This window comes from Megalopta genalis, chromosome 3 (assembly GCF_051020955.1).
Source record: "Megalopta genalis isolate 19385.01 chromosome 3, iyMegGena1_principal, whole genome shotgun sequence".
Lineage (NCBI taxonomy): Eukaryota > Metazoa > Arthropoda > Insecta > Hymenoptera > Halictidae > Megalopta > Megalopta genalis.
The window spans coordinates 1,103,053-1,115,962 of NC_135015.1; the positions used below are offsets into that span (position 1 = coordinate 1,103,053).

The window sequence follows — 12,910 nt, forward strand, 5'->3', positions numbered from 1 at the left end:
GGTGCCACATCCACCGCAAAGTTCTGATTTAAACCCCATTGAACATTTATGAGATGAAGTAGAAAGATGATTAAGAAATACGGTTACTACTTCGAAAGAAGCGTTAAAACGAAATATTATTGAAATATGGCAATCAATAGATGCAAAGGTTACTTCTAAGTTGGTCCACTCAATGGAAAATAGACTTAGGGCTGTTATAAAAGCAAAAGGTGGATCAACTTCCTATTAAAACCTTTAATCGTTCAATTTAAATAACTGTTAATTGTTTCGTTCGAATACTTTTATGAGCCATTTCTGGTACGTGTTTACAATAAATGTACTGTAAAAACGCTATATATTGTTGAATTATTTTCTAATTTTGCTTACGCAGTCTTAAGACCCATCCCTTGTTATATGTGTCATATTATATCAAATGCTTCAGTTTAACACATATATTTTATTAATTGAATGTTAGAAACGTAAGCGTTCGAATACTTTCGTGTATGAGTGTATATAATTCGCAAAAAGGATTTCACAATTATTACAAATAACATACTATCGTTACATGTCTTCTTCGGTTACCAACAATTTAATATATCTTAAGGTTCTTAAAAAGTTTTTACTGAATTTCTTTTATTGTACAAATTAATGGAAAAATACTGAATGAAGTCAATCGGGTACCTTCGAAAACTTTTACGAGACCTAAGTATTCAAAGCAATTATTGTGATTTCTTTCAGTTTACATTACTTTGAAGTTCTAAATGGTACAACCCCTGGAAAAAGTTTCCAATCATATACACTTATACAAAATTTACGAAGGACACTCGCGTTTTAGAATTATAAAATGTTCTTTTATACGGATAAGGCGAATGGAGAACGTAGGTGGGATCTAAATAAAGTAAATGAATACAAAATAACGAAATTTTTTATTTATTTTCAAAAATAAATCATTGAGTTATTAATATTTTGTTACATTACCACGTGCTCGTACATTTTTAATGCGTTGGGGCATTGACCTTATTAAGTTTTCACAAACCCTAGGCGAAATATCTTCCCACGACAATTTTATGGCATGTCGAAGTTCCTCTTTAGTTTTTGGTTTTTTCTCGTGAATCAATTTTTCAAATTTTGCCCACATGTTCTCGATTGGATTCAAATCGGGACTGTTCGCAGGACACTTCAATGTTCTATGAACATTGAATATACACATATAAAATAGAATAGAATAGAATATATATAGAACATTGAATCTTCAATGTTCTATATGATCTTGCTCTAAATATTCTTTTACTTTGCCGCGGTTACACAGTTAGCGCGTTGTCATCTCGGAAAATCAAATCTGAAGAAACTCCGAACCACTCCTCTATGGTTGGAATGAAGAGATATTTTAAAATGTTAATATATGTTTCTGCGTTCACGTTCTGGTATACAATTCATAGTTTTCCCACTTCCTTCTCCGTCATACAACTCCATATCATATAAGATTGCGGATATTTTTGTTTATAACTCATGCAATCTTCATTACATTTTTCATTAGATCTCCGCCAAACAAATTTTCCTTCGTCATTCTCTGCTCCAAGATAAACACGAGTCTCGTCACTAAATATTACTTTGCACCAGTTCTCCACAGTCCAACTTGCGGGTTCCTTACACCACTTTAAGCCTTTCCTCGCTCGTGGTCCACTGTTCATTTATTTGTTTTGATGATGCTCGCCTCGTATTTTTAACAATTGCACGAAATTTTCTATCGTCTTTTTTACTTGTTGCACGAGGACGACCACTTTTTTTTACGATTACGCCAAGATTATTAAACTTCTTTATATCGCTTATCGTATTCCGACTACATCCTATAATTTCTGTGATTTCTCTCTAACTATTACCTTGCTTGAGAAGTTCGACTACTCTTAACTTTATATCGTTTGAATACAACTTACACGATCGCATATTGCACACGTCCGTCTTACTTATCCATTGACTGAAATGTTTTGTATTTCAGATGCCTCAGCGATGAAAGCGTTTGTTCACATTTTCACAGGCACGAGTTGTGTTCTTTTTTCCAACATTTGTACTGATCGGAAACTTTTTTTCTACATAACATTTTGTTTTCTCTGTGGTTTCTTTTTGATAATAAATGAAAAATTGTGTTACGTTGTACTTATTTACTTTATTTAGATCCCACCTACGTTCCCCATTCGTCTTACCTGCATATAAGAACATTTCATAACATCAAAATGCGAATATTCTTTATTAAGTATATATTAGTGTATATGATCGGAAATTTTTTGTCAGGGGGTTGTATAAGTGAACTTATTTTAGCATATGCTGATAAAAATGATAAAAGAGGAATTAATTAGCAACAGGGTTTAGTGAGAATGCAATAAAATGGAAAAAATTATTAGCTTCGAATCTATAGTGTAATTTTTGTAGTATTTAGGGCAACAATTTCACACACTACAAAGATATTCTATAGGTAGTTCCGAACGTGCATGTTTGTGTATGCACAAACACGTTTTTATGATGCTGTCTGAATAACATTAACATAATAAAATATTTGATAGTAACATTCATTACTTATTTCAATGATGCTAACAGATTTTGTTCTGATTTAATCGACATTAACATAAATTAATTAATTGATACAATCAGACCTAATTGGAACTACAGTAAATTCGACCTAATTGACGCTCAGCATGGAAACAAAAATGGACAATTTTGGAAGAGGAAGTACGATTATTCCAGCCTTACGGTTCGTTTTTATAGTTATTGATAATCGGTAACTATAAAAACGAGCCGCGAGGCTCGAATAATCGCATCTCCTCTTCCCACATTATCCATTTTTGTGTATAAGCTGAGCGTCAATTAGGGAGAATTACTGTACAATTGCTCCATCGATTCTTCATAATTAATAGAGGTGTTATAGATAAGGAAAAATAGGTACAGTCAAATATATAATATTTAATACCAATTCGAAATGTTTACCTACTTTCCGCAATGAACAAAATATCCATTTTTCATTTGCATTTTTTGCTTAATAATATAGAATCAAATTACCGTTTTTTTAAATTTTACGTCCTATAATTAAACAGAGAACTGTTATTACATTATACATTAGTATTATCGAACATAAATCGCGATTAATTAAACGATCATTATCGTTTCAAGGTGACTGCATCTGGATGCGTTCCAATTTTGCTCATAGTCAGTAGTTTCTGCAGTAATATCATTGGAAGTGTCTGTTCTGTTTCGAACAACCGTCACCTAGAGAAACCGTGAATATTCATTCCGTTTGAGCGGAACAATCGATCAGTCGTTGCCGGCTAACAATGAGTGAGTAGACTCACCTTCCGTAGCCAGAGGTCGTAGCCAGTGATCCGTAACCGGTAGTTCGCAGAACTAATGAGCATACGTTTAGGCTATTTAACAAAAAATAAAAGATTAAAACGTGAAACTGAATGTTTCGATTCACGAGAGAATACCATATTTTATTTACGGATCTGACGAGTCAACTTCTGTTTTTTAAGGATGTATGAAATTACTGAATTTATGGCAATTGTATAAGATAAATTGCTGTTACACATAGTAGGAATAAAAAAAAATCTAATAAATTCACGGGAAGTATTTTCAAAATTATGTTTTTGAAAAACTGATGAATAAAGTTGAGAACAGGTCATGTCATAGCTATTGTCAATTTTATAGTTGCCAAATGCCAAAATGCTTCGTCGTTTGAGAGTGAAAGAATTTTTAATAATTCGATTAATTAACGATTATTCAGATTATAGAGATACATTTCTGCGTTATTTCTTCAATATATTTGTTACTTGGGACAAATATTATAATAAGACTTATTAAAAGACAGAATAAATATATTGTGATTACTTTTCAAAAAACAAACTCATGTTTTTACACTTTTATTAAAATTATACCTTATGGAATTCTTGAGATTGCCAAATTGCCAGTCAAAGTGATAAGGAATTTGGATTTTATATGTAGTAAAAAAATTATAAATATTTAATTAGATAAGAAATGTAATTCGATTTGATTAACATCTAGATTTTAAAGAAATGAATTTAAATCATACATTAAAATTAATTATAATATTTGTATAAATATATATAATTTTCAACATTGAAAATTTAGGGGATGATCTTTAAACTTGTTTTTAGAATTAGAATAAATTATTTCATACTATAATTTTAAAAGAGAACATTTAATTATATCATTTCTTTTGTTTAAATTTAAAATAATTACTATAATTTATTATAAAAGAAATAACAAATAGTATTAAATATAATTATTGTGATAAAATTGGTAAATTTAATAGGTTTGAATTATAATTATTTAATTTATGAATTAATATGAACCAATTTAGCAATTGTATTCTAAGGTATTCAGCATTTTGAGATTCGTCCTTGTGTATTTGTACTAACCCATCTTCTAAATACATGTCTAATACCATGTCTAGTGCTTCCGGTTCATCGATTAAACTTGGATGAACAATGGCAGAGCAGACGTTTTCGAGGAACACCGGTGTTCTACGAAATCTACAGAATATTATTATGCGCGGAGCAAAGAAGGTCTCCGGCCAACCCTGACACTGTTTTCACTAGGAAGCACGCCGTTCTGAATTAATATCGTTTGACATTGCCTGACCAATAAAGCCGAACTATAGGAAACGCAACTGCGACGACCTTCCGTGACGACCGAAGAACCTCGACGGACGACCTATCCTTCCATTTGTGAACATGGGTTCAACCGACTCGCGATGAATGGCTTAGGCGAACAATGCCGTTTGTGAGGCGACATGCGTGACGATTCTTATCGTTACGTGGCGCATGAATTACTTCATCTATTATCATCGGATTTAGCATCAAAACGTTCCAAATTTTCGGGGAATCGTTGGGACACTATGGGTGCCGTCATAGAAGTGTGCTGAGGAGAGAATGTTCGATAAGATTTCGAACACGTAGTAAAATTATGTTATTTCCAGGAAATAAGGTGTTTCTGAGGTCATTTGAAGTAACTTTTTCCTTAGCGCAAATGCAATCCGCGGCTTTGTTTACGAGTTATTAACAAACAAACTCTGACCAATGAGAAGTGGCCTTGCGCCAGCCAAGCCCACTTCTCATTGGTCAGAGTTTGTTTGTTAATAACTCGTAAACAAAGCCGCGGATTGCATTTGCGCTGAGGGAAAGATTACTTCAAATGATCGCATACTTTTTTTTATAGCAATATATGCAATATATTAAAGAATTGCAGTTTCGTTCTTGTTTACAAATAATCTTGTTTACAATATAGGATAGGTGCGTCAAAAACGGAATAGTAATCTTGAAATTTGAATAGCAAAGGAAGGGAGCGGAAACAATTAAGTTGACAATAGGATAAAGTCAACACTAAATCAGTAAAAAACCGATAGGATATATTCATAACACGTAACTGATGCTTCAAGAGCAGTGATATTGGTGATTAATACAGATAAAATTTAGTAGCAATTTTGTATGTTACATGCACATTTTTCGTTTTAGCTTTGCTTCATCAAGTACCTGCATATTCGCGATTTAACGGTTCGTTTGCAGAAAACACTGACTACGACATAGTCTATCTTGTGCCCGTGGTGCGACCTTTACCAACGCGTGAAACCTGCGCGGAGTAAAATACCGCGTCCACGTGTACTTATGTCACGAAAACCACACGCTAATGAATGCTTAGTCGCGGAACGGAATTAAGAGAGATTACTGGTGTCGTCTTCAGTTGCGTTTCCTGCGTTTCATCATGAGATCTAGCCTAAAATGAATTGAACTCATTGCGTTCAACATGCCGTAAAATTCCCGCGAAACATTGCGGTCCAGTCAAGAAAGCGTTTGACACGCATTTTTTTTACTAGTTTTCAAAATAGATTTCTATTGTAATTGAACAAACTAAATTCTACTAGGATGTTTAGGTAGCAAAAGAGTTAAAATATTATCTATTCTGATAAATCTTAATTTTCTAGTTTCAATTTCATTAATCAAATTGCTTTCATTTTGTTGGAGTTTTTGAGATTGATTTTCAGTAACTAACGTGTTAAAATGGAATAATCTTTTTAAAATTGGACCAAAGATCTGAATATTTTTTAACGTTGGATGAACTAGTTTACTACACAATGAATACAAAAGCTTTTGCGGAAGTTGCAAGTGATTGGAATGACAGAAAATATAAAAGCGTTAAACAAAATAACTTTTTTCCGAACCCATAACGAAAATTCAAACAATATATTAGGTCTACCGAAAAGTTCTGTCCGTTTTTTAATTGAAATATAACACAATTGATAATAATATTTATTGTAGAATATACTTTCCATCGTTACTTATGACTTCTTGCCAGCGTGATGGCAACTTGTAAATGCCATTTTTAAAAAATGATTTATTTTTAGAGGCGAAGAACTCAACTAGTGCTTGGTTGACATCAGCTTCAATTTTGAATTTTTTTTCCTGTAAAAAGTTTTGCAAAGAGAGAAACAAGTAATAATCGGAGGGTGCTAGGTCTGGGGAGTATGGTGGATGCGACAGAATTTCCCAGCCTAGCCCTGCGATTTTCTGACGAGTCGCCAAAGCAGCATGTGGTCCGGCATTATCATCGATAGCCATGTTTTCACGATCGCGTCTCACTTAATAATGACATGAGACATCTTTGTTTCAGTTTATTTAGGAGAGTACATGTGTGTAAATGCAATGACAAAGAAAGATAGTCATATATGTCTCAAATCAACATGTGCGTTTTGGATTGAAACTTGAAGTGACACTATCGGACAGAACTTTCCGGTAGACCTAATATTTTGTAAATCTTGGTAACTCATATACATGTTGTCAATTTCATCGAAATTGCTTCATCGAAATATTTAAAAACAGTGAAAATCACAATTTTTCACGACTTTTATAATTGTAAGAAATTTTGAAATCTTCACATCTTTTAACATCTGTAACAGATAACAATGTCAATCGATTTCGATTAAGTTTTCAGCACATATGTAAACTACCGATTTACAAAGTGCATTGTTCAAATTTTCAATATAAGCTAAGTTAAAACGTTTTTATTTTTTGTGACATTTCAACCAATTGTAACTTTCACGAAAATTTGTTTATACAGGGTGTCCCAGGTTTTAATGTTCAAACTTTGTCAGTATATTCTATGGCACAAAGTAAGAAAAAAATGTTATGTAAACATAGGTCATATAGAGCTTTATTAAGAAGTTATAACAAAAATTCAGAATAGGAATAGTAATCAACTTGCTGTTACTGCGAACATTGGCTTGTATAGATTAGCACATGCCGTGTATTTATGTAAGCTGTGTTTATTAACACATTTCGAAAACCCTACCGTTGTTGACAATACATGATTAACATCGATCGAAGATTTTTTTTTATTTGTTTTATTTCTTTTTTAGTTGATTACTATTCCTATTCTGAATTTTTGTTATAACTTCTTAATAAAGCTCTATATAACCTATGTTTACATAACATTTTTTTCTTACTTTGTGCCATAGAATATACTGACAAAGTTTGAACATTAAAACCTGGGACACCCTGTATATTGTATAAAAAGCCAGTTACTTTAATATACAGGTACCAGGCTTTTTTTGGCCAAACGGTACCAGCAAATAAGATAAAAAGGTCATATAAACATAGGTTAAAAAATGCTGTATTAAGAAATTATAAGAAAAATATGAAACAATAACTGATTTTCGTTCGATGTAGAAATATGTTAGTTGTATTTCTTTTATCTGTATTTATTTATCCAAGCTATGTTTTCACTAAATTGTTTAATTTTTCATAGATGTCAGTACAATATTTTCAGAAACAGGTGGCACTTCGAAATGAAGTTATCATTCAGGGTGTCCGTTTTATCTGGAAATCCAGAATATGTATCTCAGAAGCTACGAAAGATAGTGAAGAAATGTTTTGACAAAAGTTATTTTAGTTTTATCCCGTTATCGAAACGTATCCAATCGTTTATAAACATGCAGGCAATCATTCATCACGGGCGGCGTATGATGACTTGATTAAACGACGATTTTCCATGTTTCTATTGTCAGAAATGATTTCGATTGCACTTCATTGGATTCGTACTAAATTGTACTATAGTACAGTGTATGAAAAAATACAGCATTCTATTTAAAATTTAACGAGACCTTGAAATCCGCCATTTTTTTGCCAACAAAAAACTATAACACGTTATGCCCTCTTTCATACTAAACTACTTTTGTTAAAACATGTTATTTTCGTAGTTTCTGAGATATTCTGGATTTCCAAGTACCTGTACCAAGTACCAAATACCTTGTATGCATGTACATAGGTAAATATTCGCAAACAGTTCGTTCTTATTTCGTATTTTTCTTATAATTTTTTAGTAAAGCATTACCTAACCTATGTTTATATAATACTTTTTTCTAACTTTCACTCGTAGAATATACTGATACCATTTGACCAAAAAAACTTGAGACATCCTGTATACAAAAATTCAAGCGAAGAAAGATATTTCTTTTTTAAAGGTGTTCGAATATTTTAATATGTGTATATACACTTACTTTTATTATATTTCTTGTTGGAAGAAAGGAAATATGGAAAATTTTCGAATGAATCATATATTTTCCACCGTCTTCAACAATTCTTTCCCATCTATTTTCCAAAGCTGCAATTCCTCTACAAAAAAAGTCAACACCTGCGGAATCCTCGGTTTTCCCAGAGCCATAAATGCGCATAACCTATAAATATTGAGAATAACAATTATCTTCTCGTGGGAAGATTGGCAAATTGTGTAAAGCGAACGTTTTGTAACTGTTGTGAAGAATGAATAACGGTGTGGAATGAGAATTCTTTACGTGATTCTGAATGCGATCTGTGGACCGTGATTTTTATTTATTTGTTGCATTTCAAAATTTTGTAGAGTTATAGCTTCAACAAATATAAATTTTACGTATTCTTTATTTTTATTTATTTATTGTATTTAACAAATTTGTAAAGTTAGAGATTATATAAATATAAATTCTGTGTGTTTAAATGAACATTCGCAATTAAATAATCGAACACTTTTCTTTCGCTATAAGTGGACCAGAAATTTTTATACAAGAACTTACTATGCTGTTGCTATTTTGCATAATGTATATACTTCGTATTTTTTAATCAAGAAAAGTATATGATGGTATTTATGTACAATATTCCTTCCGAATTTATTTTATCGTCCTTGATCGCGACTATAGATGACTATAAAATTTTAATAATATAATAACAAGAGACTTGTCACAGAATTTACAGTGGTCCACAAAAGTGATCGTACACCTTTTAAAACGCAATAACTTTTTCAAATCCGAACCAAACGATTTAAGGTTTTTTTTAGATGATAGAGGAAGTAGTCTACTAAACGATGGCTAGAAAGCTTTCCCTTTAATTTTGCTATTACTTGGAATGACAAAATAAAATAAAAAACTCTCGTTTTTTAACTTTTTTATCCGAGCTTATGATGAAAATTTAAAAAATATCTCTCGTAATCTCGGTGAAAATTTTATTGAAATCGGTTGACGTTGTTAAGAGTTATAACAAATTGTGATCAAAAACTGGAAGAAATCTGCAGTTTTTTAAATCTTTCAACGCTTCTAACTCAACTCTAGGTTAACCGATTTCGATCAAATTTTCAACACGAATATAAGTTACCGGGTTCTACGAAAGGCATTTTTTAAATTTTTTTTATAGGCTCGGATAAAAAAGTTAAAAAACTAGAGTTTCTTATTTTTTTTGTTATCCTAAGTAATAGCAAAATTAAAAAAAAGGCATTTTGGTCATCGTCTAGTAGACTAGTCTATAACCTGAAAAAAATTCAAGTCACTCAGTCCAGTTTTAAAAAAGTTATTGCGTTTTAAAAGATGTACGAACTCTTTTGTGGACCACTGTATGTAGTTCGTATCATTGTGTAGCGTTTATTTTTGTTACTGCTACTAATTGGAATTTCTTAAATGATTACATCCTTTAGCATGAGAAACCGTTAGTTTAATTGTGACATTATTCCTGAAACGTTATATTTAAAAATGAGGGAAATAAGAAACAGTAGATATACATATATGAGTTCATGCGGAAATAGATTGCGTGCATAAACGATTAAAGTTTCATTAGTGACGGAGCTAACAAGACATCCGTCTAATGCAAGGTCTGCGATAAACCTGTTAGTTTTAGTAACGTAATTTATATGTACATGTAATTACGCTATTAGATTAGTAGCGTATTATTACATACATTAGTTAGTAGTATTATTACATACATTATGGTTCCAAGGTACAATTTGAAAAAATCAGGTAAACATTATGTTTATTAAGCGTAAATTTTTAATTAAAGTATGCAGATTGGTCTGTTTTTAAAGACTCAATGTTACAAACAATTATTCGGACGATTGCTACAATTTAACACACATCTTTATTGCATAAAGGCACATTCTTGCGCATATTTGCATATTCTACGAGCGTAAGATTCATATCCATTTTGCATATTTTACCTGCAAAAAATACAATTTACAGGATCATGAGTTGTTTACAATTTTGTATGATTATACGTATAATCTTTTATATCTTTTTATAACATTGGGATTTTCAATGTTCAGCTATTAGTGACTTGATATTGCATATTAAGCTTTTGAATAATATGTATAAATGAATCGTTACGATTAATTTAACAGTATCAGTTTATTAGAAATTATTGGCTTGTTAACATGATCAAATAGAATAAACCTATTGTAAATTACGAGAACGAGAAGTCCAAAGTAGAAGGAATCCAACCCGTGTGGGTGCTCATCTATTTTTAACTAGCGAAACAATGCCTTAATCAAGTTGAAGTACTTTCAATCAATCTGCTTTGATTAAAAGTCTATCGAAGGACGGTTTTCAATCGGAACTACTTGTACGTTGTGTAAGAGGTTATCAAAAAGTTATTCAAGTAGAAATATCATGATTCAGAGTCGAATGAAAAGATTTACGATTTAGAAATAATTAACAAAACTTCTTAACTAATAAAATAGAAGCAATTAGAAAAACGAAAAATGGAAACGTTACGGGGAAGGGAAAATCGTTGGTGAATCCTAACAACATAAAAACAGAGAATTGACATTACAAATTTATACAAATAGAAGCGTGTGCAAAAAAGAAAAATTTCATTAAAGAGTTGATAAAATTTATTTGTAACATCGGGAAGATGCATTAACAACAACGTTGCAGCAACATAAATTGAATGGAAAAATAAGGAATTGAAAAAAGGAATATAATTCAACTCAATGTTGCTGATTGTAATTAGGTACAAATATAAAGCCTGCATAAATATTTGACACATGTTATTCATAGTTATCGGTATTCACGTTTAGGGAATTAACGTTGACATTGGAAATACCATTCCATCGATCATTTTATAATAAATAAATATCTCAAATGAATGTTGAAAATAATAACAAATGTATTAAGTTCTTAATTTTTTTTATGAAAAACGAGATCCTTTCTGTTTATAAGCGAAACAATATGCAGTAACATTCAAACAACAGTAACATTTAAATCAAATAACTCATAAAATATTCGTAGTACGAAAGAATGTGTAAAACAAATAACTATTTATTTTGGACCCTATCTTCTGTAATACTTTTTTTTATATGTAGAATTCGACGCTTTATCCGAATTCGAAAGGAAATATAAACCATTCCATTTAAAAAATTGAGGGTGACCTTCATATCGTGATAGAGAAGCAAAATATTTCCTATCAAAACCATGCGACTTATTTAGTATTATGTTACGCGTTGTTATATATTTGAGCATACAGGGTGTTCGGTACTATATACAATACATGAAAACAATAAAAAAAAAAGTTAGTGTAAACATATCTCCTGTTCGACTACGTTTCTCAGTTATGACGAATTTCTTTCTTAACGCATTGTATTTGCTCACATTCCCAACAACTTGTCTTAACTCGAAAACAATGTCGAATAGAACCTATGTTTATATGAACTTTTTTTATTGTTTTCATGTGTAAAATCTATTCCTGAAGTGGGTCACGTATGCTATGGAACACCAAGTATACGTAAACATTTAATGAATAATTTTCTACGTACTAATAAGTCTCAATATAGAACGTAAATCAAGTATTTAAAAATGCAGTTTCGTCTTTGCTTACAAACTAATTCCTCAAGACAACTAACACTATTGAATTGCAGTGTTAAAAACTGAGTAAATACATTATTAACGTAGTAACAATTCTTCAGAAACAAAGATACTATTGAGTTGTAGTGTCGAAAATTGATCAGATACGTTATTACCATATCGATGATTAAGCTGTGGTTCCTAATAAAATGTAAAAATTGTCGAAGTTAATTCTATACGAAACGTAAGTTACATAAAAATGTCTTTCCTCTTTTGATAATTGCAATAAGTTAAACGTAACGTAACAATATCCTTAAATTCTTCTAATGTCATTAATAATGCTTCAAAAACAGAGACAGATGCTGCTCAGTGGCAATGTTGAAAATTGAGTAGATTGAGTAGATACTTAGATAAAAATGTCTTCCTTCTTTTAATAATCGTAATCAGTCGAGAATAATGCAACAATATCCTAAACGCATAAAATCTGCAGTTTAGTAATGATTGATTCGAAAACGATGATATTACCGAGTGTTAGCTCTGGAGCTAACAGTTCCTAGGAACTGAATGTAAAAGTAAGGAGCGGAAGACGGATAGGAGAATCAGCCGGCTCGGTGGTCGAAGACCGACTGCTCGGCTTGCTTGATGTGTAAGAGCGCTTTGGAGCCATCGTGCGCGAACGGAATGCTTACTCCCGAGTTGAGCCGAGCCGAGCGAGTCGTTCGGGGCAGCCGCGCTGCTCTATAACTCGGTGATTTCGCCTGCAACTTATTTATTTCGAACCTGAAACTCGCCGCG

General features: G+C 31.8%; 1 protein-coding gene across 1 annotated transcript; it reads right to left on the minus strand.

Moving 5' to 3' along the window:
* Positions 1-886: 886 nt before the first annotated feature.
* On the minus strand, positions 887-12,814 carry LOC117227240 (uncharacterized). Its single transcript, XM_076519494.1, has 3 exons — positions 8,540-12,814; positions 3,321-3,392; positions 887-3,237 (listed from the first exon to the last, which is right to left on the minus strand). Exons 1-3 carry the CDS (start codon positions 8,711-8,713, stop codon positions 3,118-3,120), a joined length of 366 nt encoding a protein of 121 aa, XP_076375609.1. The 5' UTR covers positions 8,714-12,814; the 3' UTR covers positions 887-3,117.
* Between the last annotated feature and the right edge of the window lie 96 nt (positions 12,815-12,910).

Bases quoted from the DNA above. Each gene is read 5' to 3' on its own strand.
- LOC117227240 (XM_076519494.1), bottom strand. From the start codon at position 8,713: ATGCGCATTTATGGCTCTGGGAAAACCGAGGATTCCGCAGGTGTTGAC. The intron at 3,393-8,539 runs GTAAGTGTATAT...TTTGTTAAATAG, and splicing joins CAACAAGAAATATAATAAAA to CCTAAACGTATGCTCATTAG. The intron at 3,238-3,320 runs GTGAGTCTACTC...CGGTTTCTCTAG, and splicing joins ACGACCTCTGGCTACGGAAG to GTGACGGTTGTTCGAAACAG.